Source organism: Pterocles gutturalis, unplaced genomic scaffold (genome assembly GCF_000699245.1).
Source record: "Pterocles gutturalis isolate BGI_N339 unplaced genomic scaffold, ASM69924v1 scaffold48377, whole genome shotgun sequence".
NCBI lineage: Eukaryota > Metazoa > Chordata > Aves > Pterocliformes > Pteroclidae > Pterocles > Pterocles gutturalis.
Genome location: NW_010112023.1, coordinates 1 through 21,391, shown reverse-complemented (window position 1 = coordinate 21,391; position 21,391 = coordinate 1). Strand labels below are relative to the sequence as shown.

Here is a 21,391-nt window from a genome sequence, read left to right as displayed (position 1 = left end):
CTCACAAATAGATCCACTTTTAACTAACATCTTCCAAAAATATTCAGTCCGTGACAGAGCCAGCACAAAAAAATCATAGTTAGAAAGAATGTTAATAAAGCACAGAATGACCTTTGTGGTAGGCATTACTATATGCACTCCAGTGCTATCTGAAAATATGAATTTGCCTCATTAAAAAAAAAAATAATTAGAGTAATTCATTACTCACCTACTGACAATCACCAGTGCCAACAGTCTAATTAAGAACCAACCCTTCTGTGGGTAGGCTCTACTGCCACTTAAGTTACATTAACATTTGACTTAGTAATCATCTATTTCTCAGCTGCAGAATTTTTACAGTAAGATAAAATGCTTAATAAAGTTCATGGCTATTTAAAATCAAACTCCCATATATCCAATTTAAAAGTTACATGGAACTTACCGAATAGTTTGAAAAGGAATGCGTACCTTCTTCACAATGATATCATAAAGCTGTTTGTTTCTTTAAAAAAATATTTAGTTGAATTAAACATTATATATTCCATAAAGTGTTCCCAGTGTCTACATAGTCATATGCCTCAGTTGTGTCAGAACTGCTGCAAAAGCTAACAAGTTTCCAGGATGTATGAATTTAAAAAAAAAGGGGGGGGGGAAAGACTGAAACGGGTCTTTGTTACATCATTTTGAAGGCACAAGTATGGTTAAATCTTGGCCCAGTCTACAGCTGCTCACTGTAGAAAGTACATTTTTCCCCACCCGAAATGGGTGATAGGTTCCTACAGACAAGATGCAATTGTTGATGTAACGAGTGGGTTACAGTGACAAAAGCAGGCTGACAGTGTTAATCAGTTTATCCAGCTGTTCTTTAAAGGGAACATCTGAAGGCTGTATGTTTGACTTGTTCAGCAACCATTTCATTTCATGGGAAAAAATCTAAACACAAAGGATCTCCACCCTTTTCTAGTTAGGTATTCGAATGAGATGAGATTCTCAACATCCCTGTCTTCAAGAGACCCATGCTTCAGTTCAGGAATTACTGCATCTTGCATTCCTCTTACAGTGCAGAAAAAAAAGCATTAGAAACAGTTGCAGCAATTCAGAACGTTACCTTCCTTAAGATACCCTTTTTGCCTCTTTGCAGGAGGTTGTTATGCCCAAAGCAGAGCTGGTGACTAGATGGAAGGAATCCTATGAGTGTTCCCTAACTGGCCACAGTGTAGTGTGAGCCAGGCTCAAACCACAGTCAACTTCAGTGCAAAGCATACTGCCTGAGTTGCAAGGCAGAACCGATCTGTTCCACAGTGAGCTACTGATGTGGTATTGTCAGTGACTAGCAGTAATATCTTTAACCTCGACAGTTAGATCTGGAAGTTGTTCATTCACATCTTTAAAGATGTTTAAGATGCCTACTACTAAAAATTCAAACTTTAGCCAGAGAGCTAATATAAAACTTCCAGCTTCAGGGATAGTTTAAACATGGCTGGAGTGGGCTACAGGTTCTGACAAAACACTGTCAGGAGAGTAAGGACAAGCTTTATGAAAACATTTTTAGAACATGCAGAAGACAATGTAGTTTAGGAATCCCTGTGCAGTTACTCAATAACAAAAACTCTGAACAAATAAACATACACAAGTTTATTTGTAAAGCGTTAAAGAAAAAAGGAAAGCAGCTAAACCTCCTTTTCAATGTAACAGTAATGGACTACCACAGTTTATATTTTACAAATTGGGTTAAGTCCACCTATCCATTTAACACTGCTGATCAAAATAAATGCAAACATAAGAAAATATAAGCAAAATTATTAAGTAAGCAGTACCTGAAAGCTACAGATTCCAATATAGCTCGTACAAGATGGTTTCTGGTAGTGGAAGGTTTCAGCCCCATGAAAGAGGCAGACAAACATGGGTCATTCATAGAAACCTGCAGAAAAGATTTCACCATGAGTTCAGCAAATTGTATTTGTAGGCTTCTGAGAAAGCAGTCAAATAGTAAGAAAAAAATAACTTACGACAATTACAGGCAGCATAGTGAAAGGAGAAAATTGAAAACAATACGTAAGAGGTATATAGTATTATTTTAGCTAACTCAGTGAACAGTTTAAACAGCTTCTTTCAACAGGAAAAGAAGTATAAGTGACTTCTTCCAAATCTGACATACTAAATAACACTAACGTGTATGACTTCTCTTAAAAATACATATAGTGTACACTCTAAGTGTCCAGGACAGGGCACACTGATACTGCTGTTCACTAGCAAGATTTCACACACACACACACACTTTTTGTTTTTTGTTTTAAACACTCCTGAACTGCTGAATGAAAGGTGAACTGACTTTTTAAAGTTACACTGAAAACGATGGTAATACTTTTTATTAGTTTATACTACAACCTGTTTTCAGTGACACTGATAAACAGAGACCAACAAAAATTCTGATGGTCACTAAGTTGTCTTTTCTTTTTCAGGAGAACTGGAGGATCGATCGATGAATCTCCTCGCTACCGCTCCACTCCTCTGATGAACTTTATCACAAAATCTTAGCTTGCTGTTCCATATCTGGTTTGTGACAATGTTAAATCTTATTTTCACTGTAGACAGTAATTTTTAAATTGAAACAATCCTTTCCATTTGTATTGTACTAAATATCAATTATGACAGAACTTATCAGAAGTCTGAATTTCATGCTTATAAAATATATACACACATAAAGTAAACTAAGAAAATGCTAATACATGTTGAAAAAGTAGTAATACATATGGATAGGTACATACAGCCAAAAGGAAAACTGGCATTTTGCGAAAGTTCCTAAATAGAAAAAACTTCTGCATTACAGTAAAATATTCTTTTTTTTCCCCATGTACAAGTACCCTTCCCATCTAAGAACAGAACCACTTATCCAGCCCAGTAGCATAATAAAGATCCATGGCTTCCAAGTTTACAGATTTTCATATACAAGATAATAAACTAAAAAGCATAGACTCATATTCTACATAATGGTATCTTGAAAAAAATCAATCATTAAAAAAAAGAAAAAAGTAGCAGTGCATATATATGCATACATCACAATGAAGAGTCCTTTTAGTTATAGATAGTCGTTTTAGTTAGTCCTTCCTAACTTTTGCTGCTACTACTAACCACAGCAAGTTAACCCTGGAAACCCCTGTTTCTAGAAGAATGAGTAAGAAGAGAAATTATGAATACACATATTCACTCAATTTCAAATACACTTTCACAATGATGCTCCTCTCAGTGCGCTGAATCACAGCAGTAGAATCCAGTAAGAAACTTGGTTCTTATCGCCTTAATATGGACGAGCAGAGAAACATTTTACTATGTAGGAAATGAAAATATGGGCTTCCTAAGAACCCTCCCGAACCACTGTAATTTTGAGGCCTAAGAAACATTACCATACAACCAATTTGTGTCAGCATCGAGCCAGTGAAGCTAAGCAGACACGTTACAGTCCCAGAAGAGTTCAACTTTGTTCATATCCCCTTTCATACCATTTATCCCTCAGTTTCTAAATAGATACAGATTCTATTACTGTGAGTCTACTAGCTAAGCATGTGTCTCTGAAATAAGCAGGGCTTTTAAAAGGCAAAGTAGTTCATGTTGGTGGATACTATTAGTGGTAACTAGATGTCACAGTTAAAGAGGAATCTATTCAGTTTTCTAAATACAGCTTCTAAATTTGGACTGGGAATATTAGAATTAGGGAAAAATAGACTGAATCAATGTTTACCAAGAAGCTAGCTGGGGTTCCTTCTGGAGACAGTGTCAAGAAAGCAAGTGGAGACAAACCCGCAAAGCAAAACAAAAACCAACCAAACAAAAAAAAAAGGCTTTACCAACATCTCTAGAACTTGAATATTAATAGAATTAAAGGTTTTAAAAAAAAATCAGACTAACATTTGTCTACCTCAGGATTCCTGTCTGCAAATATTGAAATTTGGCATGGCTCAACATTTGCTCACTCACAGCACAATTACTCACAGTAAATGTTAAACGGAAGCATCTCAGCATAATCAAGCTTTATACCCCTAAAAATAAATATAATAATTAGGTTGTCTGTTTGAGAGAAGGTAGCTGGGCTACCTGCAGAAGAAATGAAATTTTTCTTTGCCTTGTTCCATTAACATACAGGACTTACACAAAGGTAAGATTAAAGATGTTAAGTTTTTTTAGAAAAAACAGTAGTCCTGGGAATGAAAAAATAAAATAAGAAAAAGAACTCTTAGATTCACACAGAGAGATGACCTGTCAAAAACATTCCATGTAGCCCTAAAATGTATGTATTCAAACTAACAAATTACTATCTAAGATTTCTAAGAGAAAAGAGAAGGTAGTGATTTTTGAGGAGAAAAAAGAAATACTGTCTTCATCTTAATGGCTTTTGTTTGACTAAGACAGTAAGTTCTGAACACCTGAGAGGTTCAAACATCAGCTGTCTATACATCAAAGACCCAGACAATGGCAGACATTACTCAACCCCCACAGCAGAGCAACAGCTTTGCCTTCATCTTCCCTGGTCCATCTGTCCAGTACAGCTAACATTCCAAATGACAACTTGGAGACCAGGGCTATACACCACAGTTTCTCCTGGACACCAACACTGATTAGGAAAAAAAAAAAAAAGGTTTGTGGAGACATGGATATTTTCATGTTGACAAACTCACAATGCAGAAACAGCTATGCTGCTGAAAGTGTGCTTTTAGTCAGATTACCTCATGCTGATGGGGAAAGTGGTATAACTAGGATGGAAAAGTTTTGGGGCTCTGCACAGTCTCTAAGCTAGCAATGGCTACGTTAGCAAAACCTGTTTATTTTCATTCTGTATGAAGGTTTGCCTAAGAGCTCTGACTTGCAGCTCTGTCATATTTTCTGGTGACAAATTACAAACTGTTATTATCAAGTGTCAAACCCATACTAGAAGCAACTTCTCTGTAGCTGAACAGGCAGTATGTCAACTTCCCAGCTATCACAATTTGTCATTTAATGTAATGTATTAACTGGAATTCCCATCAATTCCAATCTAGACTAATACGCTAGACTGAACTGAAGCATCAATATCACCCTTGTGCTGCTTCCGCACAGGGACAGTAACTCACATCTGTAATCAAACTCAAGAGGCAACATCAACCAAAGGTGGTAAGTACAGACACGAGGTAGGTAAGTCTCCAGCATAAACGAAAAGGAAGTAGAAAGAATCCAGAGCTTGTGACCCAGAGGGCATCAAGCAATTGCAGGAAGTTCTTCAAATAGAGAGGCAGGTAAAAGCAAGCTACCAGGAAATGGAAGGGACTAAAGTGGGTAACAAATGCCACCAACTCCTTACTATATACATTGGGCTCAGCAACAAAGCATAAACCCTATTATTTTATTATTATTAAAATCTGCATATCAAAGAAGTGTCTAAATATTACTATCTTTGCTTTTTGTAACACCAGAACTTGTAATCTTGCTCATATTTAAGTGCGTTTAAGTACGCTGACAAATTGCAACCTGCATCTTGAAAAGAGGCAGAATAAAATGAATTATTTTAGAACAGTGCTTAAAAGTATTATCTCGATGAAGGCTCTGAGGTAGAAAACCTATGGGATTGTTTTCTGTCTCTGCAGGCACTGCTTGAGTTACTGCGGGCATGTAATGTAGTTTATCTGTCCCCCATGTCTCCATCTGCTAAAAGTGGAAGTACTTTTCCTATTTTGTAGGGTTTTTCTCATGGAGGGTGCTGCTTAAGCATTCTAATATGACAATGATCATATGACACAATCTACGTTGTGGTGAGGGACACAGAACAAGAACCTGAGTAGTACAGAACAAATACTGTGATAAGATGTAAGTTACTACATTTAAACACATAGAAGTTAAAATTTCAACTGGGCTATTAAAAATATTTTCTCAATTATATTAATAATAGTTTTACCTGAAAACCTGGAACAAAACAAACGCCTTGAGAATCAACAATACTCCGTGCCATTTTTTCTGCTTCATCTACATTGGTAAAAAGATCTGTAAAGATGCATAAGTCACATGCTTTTATTATTTACTTCAGTTTCTTCATACATTACTAAGAGACAAAAATCTAGAATTAGATTATTTCTTTTTGTAATATTCTTGACCTACATGTTTTATGGGAAATGATCACTTCTCCTGTATTTCATGTCCATCAGTCATATAAAAAAAACCTTATTCAGATGAAGACTAAATTCAAATGGATCCTCTCATATATGTTATGCTACAGCCTTTTAATCTTCACATCTTGTAAGAGGTTATTAGCTTTCCAAACATACATGAGAATTGAGAATGCTAACAATGGTACCCTAAGTATGCTAAAACTCTAGATGTGCAAGTGTTTTTTCCCCTCAAAGATGTTGTTATTGTCAGCCCAAGCACCAAATGACTACAGAGAAAGTCCTTAATACCCATGATATTTTAACAGCACCCTTAATATTTTTATAAGTGACTGACATATAACTATATATAAGCTAGGTCCTAATTACATCTCTTTGATAGACACTACTTTTATTCTCTCTCTGGCTGGATGTCTCTTTTCACGACTCTACAGACATCCCTCTTTAGCTTGTTCTTCACCCACATGCAATTCTTGTACTAATACCACCTTCCGTAGTTTTCACTAATAATGTCCTTATGTGGCCACATGACATGTTTTACAGAAGACTAGAGGTCTCCTGCAAATGAAAGCTATTGCTTTTTCTTGTCTTATAAGCAAATTCTCCTATCAAAGATAAATTAGATTAATCTGGCTCAATTTATCTTGGAAAAACTGACCTTAGTAACTTACCAGGAGTTTCAATTTACCTTTGTAACCTTCAAAAATTTGTTTGAAAGCACTGTATTCTACTGTGTCTAGACTAATAAACCTGAATCACACCTTTTCTTTCTTTTTGTATTTTCTATTACTGAACTATATATAGTACCTCTATGCCAGGACAGAAAATGAAACAAATGAAACAATTAAGTAAGCTTCACTTCACCCTGAAATTCCACATACTACTTTATCAAAATGCTTAGAAGTGATATGATCAAAATGTTTACAAGTTATATGATTCCAGTAAAAGAAACTCATTAAACAAAGTTCTTCTTGCTGCAGAAATTCCTGTTTCCAAACCTTTACCACTATTGTATGTCTCATCTTCATCCATGTTGACCCTCACTATCCTTACCAACGCCATTACCTTACCTTGCATTTTTGCCCAATTTCTTCTGTACAGAAAAAGTTTTACCCTTCTCTTTATTTGTAAAGCTGATAAAATTTTCTGAATTATGCTTTTCTGCAATCGTATTTCCAGAAAATAAAGGTCTTGCTTATTACACAATTTATAGCAGCATGCCTATTTTTTTAACTCCCTCTAAAACTACCCCAATTTTTACCTGTGGTAACAACTATAGGTCATGCCCATTTCACTACTGGGTAGATAAAAATCCTTTATCCTATTGCTCTGCATATACCTATAATATCCTTTTCAAGTATGGATAAGTTCCATATGGATAAGTATCCATTTTAAGTATGGAATTTGATTTAGTCAGCTTACATATGTGCCACTGATATTTGTATCTGCAGCACAGAATTGTGCACTGACTTGAGTGATTTCCTCTAAGGACTAGAGGCTGTTTTTTCTCTAGGCTCAATCAAATGTTGAACCATGAAGATCTGAAGACCAATCTGAGTCATACTTAATCCTTAAGGGCATATACATGAGTATGTATATGCACATATGTACCAGAAATTGACAACTTCAAGAAATGTGGAATTTTGTGGTGAGCTACACTTCAGGAAAACCTTTCGCAGATAACCCAAAGTTAGAAACACCAATTCCTTTTTCTGTATCCTAGTAAAGGTGTACTAAATTTCTAAGGAAACCAAGTAAATAGTTTATTAGAACACTCGGAAAGGTTTTCCTATGAACAACCACTGCTTTCGAATGTCAGCTGCTATAGAGCTAGTATTTTTCTCAGTCTTTTATTAAACTGGAATGCAAATCTTTTCATTACATAATAGTCACAGCCAAAAGGCACTATGTGAAGCAACAAACACAACAGTTATTTTTAAAAATAAAGTTCTTCATGTTATTTTCATGTAACTCAACCCTCTTATAAATTTTGAGAGGTACAGCTAGAGACCTCTCAAAAGCATTACAGCAACTGTTCATGGAATATTGCATTTACAAGCATGCCACCTAGACTTCATCGTTAGCAAATTTCTGTGCTTCTCAAATAAAAATTCAAGTCTAAATACCATAAAACAGCAAATATTTAACTTTAGACAGGTCTCCTTTACACCATTTCTATTCAAGTCTGGATACTAGGTTAAAAAAAAAAAAAAAAAAAGGTATCAGGAAGTTTGCCATGCTCAAGAGAAAGCTAATGAGAGAACTAAAGAGACAGTGCATTTTCCACTGTCCAAAACATACAAGCTAGTTTCTTCAATTATGGATAATAAAACCAAGCCCAGTAACATAACCCCATAAAACTGTTTCTTAAGTAGTAATATATTTTACCCTCTATAAAATTAAAGAACTACTTACTTATATCCTGAGCCCATTTTATTGCAGTGCCAATGTCTGACATACAGCCTTCAGTTAAGTAAACAACTTCTTCCCCAATCTTCCAACCAATCAGTGGATACAGACCTAATTATTTTTCATGAAACAAAATAAAACACCTGGTTAAATTAAATGTTTCCAGAAAAACACGTATAAGCACCCCCCCACAATAAAGCTAGATTAAAAAAAAAAAAAATTAGTAGCTTTTTTAGTCAATTCCTTGCAGAATTCACACTAAAAAAATGCCACTGATAGAGGTTGAACGTATTGTTTAAAAATTTACTGACGGGATTACAAGAGACTCAAACAACAGCTTGCTAAACCAAATTAACTTGAGAAAAATCACCATCAAATTTAAAAAAATGCCTCTAAGCTAAAGAGCTATCTGCACTTACTTTTTTTTAAAACAGTAAGAGGTTGTCTATACTTGATTTATCAGTGTTTTCCTATTTCTTTTAAAATCCATCTCATTTTCCCAACAGTTTCTAAAAAGTCAGACTTTACCTCCCCAAACATAAAATACAAAGGCTGGACTGTCAGATGGGAAGCACAAACACTAAAAATTCCTTTTTCAATATGCAATGTTTCCTCACATAGAAAGCAAAAAATAAAACAAATTTCACACTTTGCCCATCCTTGTCCCCAACAAAGGCTACTGCCAGTTAGCTATAGCATTTTGCCAGTATGTTTGCCTAACATCAACAATAAAAGAAACACCTAAACTTATTAAAAATATTCAGTGACATACATTGTCTATAACTACAAACAATTAGCACTTCTATGGTTTACATGATGGAATTTGTCAAAGATTATGATTTCCACTAAATAGTTCCGCCTTTGCAGTGATTAAAAAAAAACTCAATGACTTTGAATTTTTTTTTCCCTTTTCTCTCAGAAGAAAGGCAGAAATACATAGGCCAAACAGTTTATTTTAAAACACAGTACAGCACCTTTCAAAGAGCTGTCTGGTTGAAGGTACTATTACATTAGAAGTAAACAGATGACAACAAGGATAAACCTGATGATTTTTCTACCCTTTGCCCCCCCCAAATATGTTGAAAGCTTAACAAAGAAAAGAGAGACATAATACTTAAAACAGTCAGTGTGAACACAAAGACCTTCTAGTTTGATATCTGTATTAGTAAGAACATACAACAGAAGTCCCACAGAGTACTGCTTTTAACGCTAAGGCAAAAAGACTTCATTATCCAGCAGAACAGCAGATATTCTCCAGCACTGCAGCTGGACAAATAGTTTTTCAAGTCGCTCATTAAGAACCTAAGGATTCAGTGGCCACTGCAATAAAAACTTCACCCAACCCAAGTACGACAACTGTTGGAGTGAAAAAAGCAGCCAGAGCGCATGGGACCCTGCTCAGGACTCGGAGATCATGAGCAATGCAGCAACGGAAATGAGTCTCAGTAACTACAGCACCAGAAAAGCATCGGAAGGATCCAGGGACGCTCTGCTTTCTCAAGGTGACTTTACTGATATGCAAGTGTTTCTCATAGAATCATCTCCAGTTTGCTTGCCTGTGTTCAAAAGTATGGCATACTGCAATTGTAGAAACTTGGGTTAGTTCTGGAGGCACTCTGGTGCTTACAAGGGAAAACAACCAGCAGCACTTAAAAATAAGAGTTTGTATTTGTCTCTTGAAAGGAGGAAGTGATACACGTATCTCCAGATCATTGGTGCAGGTCTCCTTTACAATCTTTATTTTCTATGAAATGTGAAGCTGCAAAGCAGCAAGACCAAACAATTCATTGAGCCAACAGTCCTGGAGAAGGACAGCTCATTAGGGACAGACAAGTGCATCAGGTGGCCTCCCTAAAGATGCTCACACCAGAACCTCTAGTTAGAGCAAGATAATCTACTTACAGGGAATGGATCAACATGACACTTGGCATGACCACAGTTAGTAAAAAACTATCGGACTGCCGGCGAGGTAGACTTTAATCTACACAACATGCTTCCATCGTTGAATTGTGAGAAGCACTGTTCAAGGAACTATTTTATTTTTTTAAACTGTCATATATAGCAACTAAATGTAAATCAGAAACTAGAACAGCAGCTAATGAGTAGCTTGCACAAGGATGCTGTAGGGATTCATCTTGCAGTTTTAAATACATATGTCAACTTTAAAGATTGAACACGTTACATTTCACACTCAGGGCACTGATAAAGTCAGGTACCTAGCTTGTCCTACTAACCATACCACGTGACAGCCAAAGAACGTAGGGAAAATAATTTAACATAAATAACAGCTGAAAGCAGTAAAAGCTTTACAGCACTGCCTTAAAGATTTCAACTCCCATCAGATCATAACAGCCAAATGTTTTCTTAAAAAAAGACCAAAACGGAAAAACCATACAGCATGCTTTTACTATTACATTTCCACAGACTATATACATCTGATTTCTTAAGTATCATCATTATGACATAATTAATTAGCCTAAAAAGCATTTGCATACATAGGGAATTCAATGTCTGTGCTACTCAGTTCTGATACATCTCCTGTATTTGCCAAGGTCATTCCAGACTTTAGCTGGTAAAAGTCTCCTTAGCACGCTGCTGTCCCCTCCTCCCATTTTAAATTGTAGGCTTCCTGAAATTAGTAACTGTTTAAAAATATGACAGACAGTGAGAGACTGTGCAGGAAAAGTTACTTCAGTATTGTCTATTGCTCTCTTGACAAATCACCATCTATGACAAACTAACAAGCTTGACAGACGACAGATGTTCAGAACAACAAAGTTTTTAACACTAGAAACACATTGGGGAGCCCATTTCTAGTATTTTAAAAGAAAAATAGTAACTGCTAATTCCGTATTATCTCACTGCAGGTACTTCAAAGCATAAGGGCTCAAGAGGAGGAACTTGCAGCAATCCACTGGAACATCTTGATGGGAGAAGCCAGAGGACCAATACCCTTTTCCTCCATTGCTGTACTGTATAATACTGCTATCAAGAAGAACAGGTGAAGAAAGAAAAAAAAACAAGAAAAGAAACAAAAAAACAGGAGGGCTGCAGGTAGCAGACATAATTATTAGTGATGTTACTTAAATTCTCTTCTTGAAAAGCATATTTCAAGATAACCAAGATCTACATTTCTAATTAAAAATTTCCGGTCTTCTGTTCTGAAAACACTTTCAAGGTGTTTTTTTACAGCTAAAGACAGAAAGCATAGCCCTGTTCTGTCCCTTTTTGTACCCTCCTCATTAACAGCTGTCAAGTAACATGAAATACTCTATAACTAAAATTTCAGTAGCTTACCATTCCATGATGCAAAGAGGCGCTCTCCAGTATTCACATTCCAGAAACCACCTGTTCCCATCGTCAGTTTAACATCTCCTGGGTGAAAACAGCATTCTCCAAACATGGCTGACTGCTGGTCAGCTACCTGCCGTACCAACAAAAATAATGCGGCAAGTTAGGTACCAACTACCAACCTACAGTACTGGTGGATTTTAAAATATCACTGGAAACACTTCAGAGTTCTGAATACAAGTATCATTGAGAAATAAATTGAGCACTGAGAGAGGACTCCCATACAATTTCTGAAGTATTTGCAGGCCATTCCAACAGTCAGATTTAACACTAGAATCAAATTACACCAGGTTTGGACACAATGTGAACATCTGTAATATTGCTTGCAACACTGGAAAATATGTTATGGAAACAAAATAAATATGTTATGGTTTAGTATTTGACAAGGATAAATGGGGCATTTGCAGTCACAGGGAGCAGAACAGCATAGCTTGGCTTGAATTCCTCCAAACAGAAAGTTGAAGCTTTGAGGTTTCACCTTGCTTTTCCACTGCTCCTGTACCAAATTATTCCATGTTCATTCCATTGCTTTTCAACAATGATGGTTATTAAATGTATATGTGCCTTGGTGAAACAGACAATTTACAGATAAATAAGTCTACAGTTCTTTAAAAGCAGCAGGAGAAATTCATGTTAGCTAGATGACATTTTTTCCATTTAGCTCAATTCAAGCAGATTTTCCTGCAAGTCATCACTTAAAAAAAGTAATTGGTTTTCCTTATCCAAATCCTAGTTACTGAGACAAGAACTTGTTATTCTCCATTTATTAAGTCATAAAGAAGGAACAGAGAATATTTACTAAACAAGCAAGTATTAAATCAAAGCTAGGTAAAAAGAATATAGGTGCAAATATACGTATTTAAGTAAGAAAGCAATTTCACTCACCACTGCCATTATTGGAATAGGTACCCCAAATATTTCAGAGTCAGCTGATCCGAAGTTGAAGCTCGAAACAAACATTATGGAGAAACATCACAACACTAAATTGACCTTTTTTTGTTAAAATGAAATCTAGATATATAAGGCCCAGGTCTGCATCACATGTGAAAGGTAATGCTACCAATTTATTTTAAAGAAAGCATTAAAAATACCACTTCAAGAAAACCTGACAGTAAAAATAAAGTTTTTGATGTAGTGTTAAGAAGTAAAACTGCATATAAAAATAATTTAATCTTTTGGGGTGTATTTATATATTACTTGGCCTGTGCAGATTATGTAGTATTTTCTAAAGACAATTAATTTAACAGGTATCATATTCTTTTGAATACAGCTTCATAGTTACCTTGTGTCTTTCACTGGAGGATAAATAGACATTGGAATGGAAAGTAAATTAGACAAAGTGGGGTTCCAACATTTCTGAAATAATATGGAAAAAGTAAAAATGTCAGCAACTCTCTCAGAAGCACAACAAATAGCAACAGCATTTCTTCAGAAGAGCACATACCGTAAAGGGTTCAAAAACACCTGTAGCACTGGCATTTGAGTAATCTGTAGCATACACAGCACCTACATTAAAAGAAAAAAACAAACAGAAAACAAACCAACAAAGATTTTAGATAATCTATTTAAGAGTCATTTTAAACATACTTTTTCTTAAATCATCTCAGTGGCTCCCATGAAATATAAACTGAATATCTATAGGCAAAGTCATAGTGATACAATGAGCACACACACTTTACCTGCCACTCACTACAATGTGTAAATATTAATTACCTTATTGCACCCTCACAGATTTGGCTAGAAGAGAGCCAGTGCTTTTGACAACATGTACAACACTGACTGCATCACTGTCTATCATAATCTATCCAATTGCTCAGGCATTAGCCCTCGGGACAGAAACCTGTAATTCTTCCACATTTGTAACAATTCTTCATTCTTTTGCTTTCACAGGTACTTTTCTTCAAATCAAGGCCAATTAGTTCTGGTAGTGCTTTTTAAATATTAAATGCTTAAAAGGTTGATTACCCTGAATAACTATTTCCCTTTCTGACTACCTTTCCAGGCAGGCCCAAAGAATAATTAATTCAGAAGGTTTTTTTTTTTTTTTTAAACAGTAAATATATTACAATATTCATCAATTCTAAAAAAAGCACAAATTATTTTAAAAGCATTTGAATTCTAGGATATATCAATGACAGCCATTAACATAATTACTTACATTCCAGTATGTCTTCCTAATATTTAACAGAAACTAACATTTACCTTTAGTCAATCTATACAGTAACCATGTGTCAACTGTTCCAAAGCAGCAGTTATTTTTTCTGGCAGCTTCTTCAGCCTGGGAACAAACACACATACAAAAAAAGTATTTGCAACTGGGTACAACAGAGGAACATATTTCCTGATTCCTTTTCTCCATTTTTTTCATGGTTAGTGATAATGTCCCCAGAAAGTAACTCTCTGATTGCCAGTATTTCCTTTCAAAAGGGCGAGACAGCTATCTAAGTAACATTATCCTACACTTTGTGCTTATTCTTGGTTAGGAGCATAAGTTTCTTATAGTTCCTGCTAAGGAAAGAAAAGCAATTGACCTCCTACTGCAGTGGCATCAGAGCCTTAAGAAGGGAAACTTCATAGTCACAATTATAACAGTGGTGAAGAAAGAAAACAAAGGCCAGCATACTGCACTTAAATAAAAAAAATACGGAAATAAAAGAAATAAGTGTATTTTAAAATATGTGCTTGAGAACAGTAAAGGCAGAGCCATTGTTTTCCGGTTTATGATGTCTGTGAAGAGTTCAAAATGTTATTTTCCTTGGGATTACTTCCCCTTTAAAATGGGAAATTCAGGTTTCATTTAATTTCTACTAACTGATACTGTGTACAACTACAGAATTCAGAAAAAGAACACACAAACTAATTCACTTAAAACGTGAGTGAATACATTATTCTCTATAATTAAGAGCCATGAATTTTTGAGTTTCTTGGTTTGATAGTCACCTATTTTAAGTATCAGTACCTGACAAAATGGGGGAGAACATTCATCTCACACTAAAAACTCAGCAGCTGCATAACCTTCAATTTTACAATCCCCTAAATTCACACTGCATATGTTCAACAGGTCCAACCAAAACATGCCCGTAAAAAAATTATATTTGACCTTCTCAAAAGTTAGTTTTGTGACATAAAATACCAGCAAAAACTCAAAAGATTTCAGGGTTTCTTTAAATGGATGATAACCATTTCTTTCAAAAATACTTTTTAAATTAACATATAAAATAAGATTAAAGTTATAAACAAGAAGAAACAAGGAAAATGGTAAGGATTAGAGCAAAGAATACAGCAACAAATAGCTCAGTGCTCATTAGTCCATTACGTTATTCCAGCACAATTTATTTTACGTTTATTTTCCAATTTACACTATAACAAAATGCAAAATAAACTGCAGTGTTTGATTGTACAGTATGATATTATTTGTGAAACTGTAAACACCAGAATAACGCACAGTAGAAAGATGAGTGCCAGTTGAAAATAAATACAATTGTCATGCAAAACTAGAATGTAAACAACTTTACAACAAAGCACAATTACTAACTGTGTAATTATATGAAGTGAAATAAGGTGATTAGATTATGTTATTTATGCATGAAGAGAAATTTTACTACTACACACTTCCAGAATCACAGGAAAAAGTTGTATGAACGTGAGTAGATATTTAGGTAGACAGGCTTTGAACATTTACACAGATAAAATTCTTTCATTCTGGTTCTTCTGAGGAAAAGAAGAAGCAAGACAAAACTGAAGATATTACAACCAACCTAAGCCACTAGCCATTATTATGACTTAAGAAAGCTATTATTTTTCCCTTTCCAGCTTACCTCATGTATGTTTTTAAAAACCCAAGACAACTTCATAGAAGTGTGTTGTGTTGAAAAAGTAAGAAAACTTGGTGCCAAATATCGATCATTCCCAGTGAAGAAATGAAGCACTGTAAAAATAACATGGATTACCTGTTTCAAAAGAAAACAGTTACTTGTTTTTTAACATCTCATTTTAAAGGTTTCTGATCAATTACCTTTATCTTTAATAAACTATCTTTAAAAGACGACAACACAGATGAAAGCTGCTGACATGAGATTAGATTCAGAAAGCTAAAAATCTGTTCAAGAATCCTTACACAGGATTTCAACAGATAGCCTTCCCACAACAAATACCACAGGAAAGAGCAGCTGCACTAAGCACGCCTGTTTTACTGCCTTCTGCTGGCACACTGACAGACTGCTGTCACTTATACAAGCACAATGCATGACGTGGGTGACAGCGTTACATACTGTTATTCTAGTGGAAGTTCTACAGCAGACAGGCTCAAACATGTTTTTATAGATTAACCAAAATTTAATCATTAATCAAGTTTTCATTCACAAAAGAAATCAGTGGCAAAACCAGGAATTTAACTTCTTACTGTGAGTGTGCTAGCTAGTTTACCACTTACAGGAAAAATAACTTTAGTTTTTCCACTTAGAGCAAATGTTTCTTTTCTGAAAGGTATGAAGCACAAGCCATGAGCAGCATTAGATGTACCTTCTATAGATAATCTGAGCAAAAAGTACATAAAAAACCCCCTAAACCCAAACAAAAAACCCAAGACACTGCCAACCAAGAACTACCCACATCCAAAAATTACGCTGTAGCAGTGTTAATATGCAACATTTTAACACAACAAAGAGACTAAAAAGTAACAATATGTACGCTAGACCTACAGATAGCTTTTCGCATAATTAATTACCTTCAAGCTAGCGGTGTTGCATTTTTTCTTGGTACTATCGTCTATGCTAATCTTGCTCAGTTAAGTGTTTTTAGGCCAGAGCACATCATGCTACCATGTTAACAGGACACTTGCAGTATTTCATATATTGTCCTTGCTCTTCATAAAAATGAAACAGTTATAATATGTCCAAGCAGTATCTAGTTTAGCACAGTTTTACCTTCAGCAGAAGGGATTTATTCCAGGAATTCACAAGTTCAGCACTTCTTAAGTCTTGCCAACTTATGAAATTATGAAAAGGTTTCCCTGTCCTCCTGAAAAACAGTATTTGAACACTCCCATTTAAAACTACAGAACATATACTGCCCCGAAAATTCAACATCATTCACCATTTACAGTCAGGACACTTAACACTAGGGCAATTCCTAAAATAAGCGCATATCCTCCTGGTGGATTTGAGGAATCAGTAATAGGCACACGAACTGAGTGTGAGGCTTCTCAACAGAAGTAAAAAATATGTATGTATTCATCTGTACCAAAGTACTAAGAACAGAACAAAAAGGACATACTCTTACAAGCTGTTCTGAACTGCTGTAAGGTGTGGCTGTGCCAACACAGAAGACCAAGTGACAGATTTGTTGCTTTCAGGGTGTGACTCAACTGAGCTCAAGACTTCTGCAGACTGCTTCTATGAATACAAATTTATTTTAAACAACACACAATATACATACTTGTGCCATGTAATGAAAGTTGCTCTCTGTGTTGAGATGCCAAGAGCAGCAATCTGCCTCATGTGAAGTCCCGCAGCTAAAAAATAAAAACAAACCACACAAGAAAAAGCATTTATTTGAAGAAACAAACAAAAATACAAGTTTTCCAACATAAACTATTTCAACGTGCATATACAACACAAGACTATGCAACTATAAAACCTATGGAATACTTAGGAAATTAATAATTTAAGAGAATATAAACCTCCACAGACCAGTCAATTTAAGTGGCTAGAACAGTGAAATATTAGGAGAACTCTTAAGTCAGGCAACTGATTCCAAAGCAGGTAAATCTATGTATTTTACCTAAGCACTGACCCTTTCCACCTTCAGGCCTATTGACACTTTACTTGAACAATTCCAGAGACAGGCAGGCAGGTTACATATGCCTGTAAAATCAATTAAAATGTGCATTTCACATGGATGACTGTGAATGAAAGCACAAACAGAAGAAGTACTTTCACAAACTTGTGGAAAAAAATTCCATAAAGAAAACTAGACTGATTCTGCAGGCAGTAAAGAGATTAATGTCAATGTGCCATGATTTTTTACATCACTTTGATAATGACATGTCTCACCTTAAATATTATACTCCTTCAGCAATCTTTCAAAGTTCATAAGAACAAACTTGCCTAAACCACGTTATCACTGAATACAAAGTATACTTCAAATTCAGAAGTATAAAACCATTTATTTGGGTATACACCAATTTTGCTGTTAAACCTTACCTTCAAATTACTGTTACAGGACATTTTTTCTAATAGATGTAACTGTAAATAATTAAATACGCCCACAGCTATTTTTCAAAGCGGCTCTGCTCAGTTTGCCAAGTACCTCCACGCATACTTCCAAAAGCAAAATTATGTGGAAAAAATATACATTACGAAATCCCTCTTCAATGACAGACTACCTATTCTGTCAAAGTACTGCTACTCTGAAGGGCTCTCAATCCCACTACTTGAACAAATCACAGGTTAAGTAGATACTTCTTATACACATTCGTATGTTAGCTTTCATGTGCAAAGTTACTCATCTGCGTAAGCATCTACCGCAGACTCTACAACTCACAGCCTCTGAGTGACAGTTACAGGGGAGAAAGGACATGGTTTGCTCTGCCAAACTCCATATGTGCTTCTGCACCTTTCCTCACACCGGTCCTTGCCTCCATGCAGGGCTACCTGCTCCAACCGCCTGCAGAAATGCTGCTGGTAGTGGGATTGTGGGAGTGGGTGGCTTGAGAACAGCAGGGTTTGTTTTTCAGTAGCAGCTGCGTCTGAACTGAAGACAAAGCCACACCAATCCTAGTACACACCAGCTCACTGAGGATGGGAGTGACCCTCTGTACTCCTCCCAGTCCACAACCTGCATGCTCCCACCACCTTCCCTGCGTCAGCTAGCCTGCCCTCTAGAGCCCTATGTAAGTAGAGATAACTTCCAATACAGAGAAAAACAAAACAGAAGACAAACATGGGATACTTTCCAGCTAAGGCTGTGTCCTGGAAAGGCTGAACCAGTACCAGAGTGAGAGGGGTGAGACCATGCAGGCAGAAGCAGTTTTCACCTTTAGGTAGTACTGAACTACATCGGCTCATCCACCCGTGCACAGAATCATGTTTTAGCTCCACAAGCCCTGAAAACAGAAGTGTTCCTAAGCCTTCTTTCTGCTTCTAGACAGTCAGTCCTGCCTCTGGCACCACACCCTCTGTTGCACTGGCACAAATATTCATGAGGCTCTGCTGCCGTGAACAACCACACAGTGATTTGACTCACGAAACCACCCTGGACTTGTAGCAGCCCTGTAAAAAGGAGGGTGGGACTGCTTCTTCTTACAGCAGCGTGGGCTTATGCTCAGTACATTACACAATCACTTAGAAATGATTTGCCAACAGTGCGCACAGCTTGGCCACAAGAAAAGCTTCCCCTTTTAAAAGTGGCGGAAAAATTTTGCTTCCTGATTTGCCCCACAGAATGGGAGTGGAAGAAGCTAGTAAGGTCTTCAGCGGTTGAGGTGGCATTGCTGTTCCCGTAACAGAACAGTCACAGCTAAAGAAAGAGGACAAGAACCCAAAATAATCAGCTGCAGCTTATACCTGGTAATGGTTACACTCCCTGTCCCCTAGGCTGCTTTCCAAAGGAAGGGACAAGAGAAGTTTTGCCTTGAGCCAGGCTTGGAAGTGGAGCAACGCTTGGAAACCAAACTGCAAGAGGGGCTGAAGAGGAGGAACCAGGCACTGAATGAGAGAGTACGATGTGCACACACATGACAAGGAGGCTCGGGCACTGCGAGAAAGCAAGCTGGGATGCAGACTACTGGTTCACAGCATCAGCGTGGCACAGGGAATCCAAGCTGGATCACAGAACACCGGTATAATAGGAAATCTCTGGGAGTTGTAGAAAGTAAGTGCACAGTTAGAACAGCATCCAGAAAAAGAGGGAGGAAAAAATATCAGAAGTTTGGCAGAAAAGGGAGTTGTGTGTGTTTAGTGTGTGGAGTACTAGGAAATTTTAAGCTAAAGTACAAAAAGAAAAGAGCAATAATACAAAAATCTGACAGTGAGAACTGTTTGTAGCTTGGATGGGAAAAGCGGGAATACCAGGTTGTAACTGAGCAAGCACAACTATGCAGCATCCTGCTTCTCTTGTATACTCATCCGCATGCACAAAGAGGCAGTAGAACAGTGGGGAATCAGAGCAGGAAACAAGCCTGCTCTCTGTTTGTACACAGATGCATCCAGAGGAAGGAAGACAGACACTGGGGAGGGATACATACACAAAATAATGGAGCAACAAGGCACTATCACTTTGTGCACATGCAAATCAAGTATGCACAGTGCTTCTGGTTCTACTTCAATCCTAATCTGGCCCCACTAAAAGAAAAAAGTAGTTGAAGTGTCCCCTTTTACATAATGACCGAGTGGGCCTTAAAGCATTCTGTAGAGCTATGCTCAGTGATGAATTTTCAGTACTTCTTAAAAATAACCCTACTAACTAATTAGCTAACTACTAATTTTGATAAATAATTACTTAACTTCTACAACTTTATAAACCATTACCTTGTACAGCCTCTTTTATTACACCAACAAACTGACTCCACAGCACTTCAGGATCTAATTCAACCCAGCCAGGACGGGGATAAAGCGATTCCACCTGTTCATGAAAGACACGCAGCATTGTTACAATCCCTAGTTCACAGACATCAGCATTCTCGTGAAAGTTTGTGCAAATACGTTTGGCTTTGATTCTTGTTGTTCTTAATTTTCTGAATCTACTACAGAAGAAGAAACAACAGCGTTTGTCACCTTTAAAACATGGTTGAATGCGGGTATGTGATCTCTAAAAGACTTCCTCAGTTCAGCGAGAATAAAGATTCCCAAACCCTCAGGAACTGGGGAGTGGGTAATACCCTTACGGGGCTCCAAACCAGAAACCAGGTTTCTCAGGGAGCTTTTGGCTCAGCTGTTGAACGTGGACATTGGTGCCTCTGCGCAGTTCACTATCCGCGCAGCGCAGCAGGCCAAGGAGCACCCGAAGGTGGGCTTCTAGGGAGAGGTAGGGTCAGCCCCACTGAGAACATCCCTTCCCTCTCCGAAAATCCATTGGATTTCTTATACTTCCCCTCACTGCAATCCTTTCACCACAACAGCTAACAACAAAAAAGAAGTTAATTCCAGAGATGATCCTTGCTCCCAAAACCACGAGCTGTGTAAATCAAAACCAGCCTGAAACTCCCGTTCCCAAGTTCACACTTTGGCAGAGCGCTGTTGCACAGCGGGACGCTGTGAACGCGAGCCCCACACAAGCCTCAGCCATGACCCACTAACAAAAGCTGTTTTGTGTGGAGAGGGATCAGCCGACAAGCGACCGAAGGAAACCGGGAGAAGCGGGCAGGAGCAAGCGCTCAGGTGACGGGCGAGCGCAACGGCCCCCGCGGGCCCCGGCCGGGCTGCGGTTCCGTTTCACCCAGGCTGCTCCGAAGGCCCTGGGGAAGCCGTCCCCGCCCAGCCCGGGATGCCCCGGCCCCCACTGGGAAAAGCCAAATTGGGCGA

General features: G+C 37.2%; 1 protein-coding gene across 1 annotated transcript in view; it reads right to left on the bottom strand.

Annotated features, from left to right (window-relative positions):
• Nucleotides 1–20,494, bottom strand: part of GK5 (glycerol kinase 5 (putative)) — a 22,805-nt gene extending 2,311 nt beyond the window's left edge. Inside the window, exons 1-13 of the mRNA XM_010073896.1 lie at nt 20,399–20,494; nt 17,307–17,382; nt 16,796–16,889; nt 15,689–15,820; nt 14,073–14,148; nt 13,315–13,376; nt 13,153–13,226; nt 12,756–12,816; nt 11,817–11,943; nt 8,526–8,630; nt 5,903–5,988; nt 1,797–1,900; nt 422–481 (exon numbers count right to left, since the gene is read on the bottom strand). Of these exons, the coding sequence (XP_010072198.1) occupies nt 422–481; nt 1,797–1,900; nt 5,903–5,988; nt 8,526–8,630; nt 11,817–11,943; nt 12,756–12,816; nt 13,153–13,226; nt 13,315–13,376; nt 14,073–14,148; nt 15,689–15,820; nt 16,796–16,889; nt 17,307–17,368 (1,043 nt within the window). The 5' untranslated portion in view covers nt 17,369–17,382; nt 20,399–20,494. The remainder of the gene's footprint in view (nt 1–421; nt 482–1,796; nt 1,901–5,902; nt 5,989–8,525; nt 8,631–11,816; nt 11,944–12,755; nt 12,817–13,152; nt 13,227–13,314; nt 13,377–14,072; nt 14,149–15,688; nt 15,821–16,795; nt 16,890–17,306; nt 17,383–20,398) is intronic.
• Between the last annotated feature and the right edge of the window lie 897 nt (nt 20,495–21,391).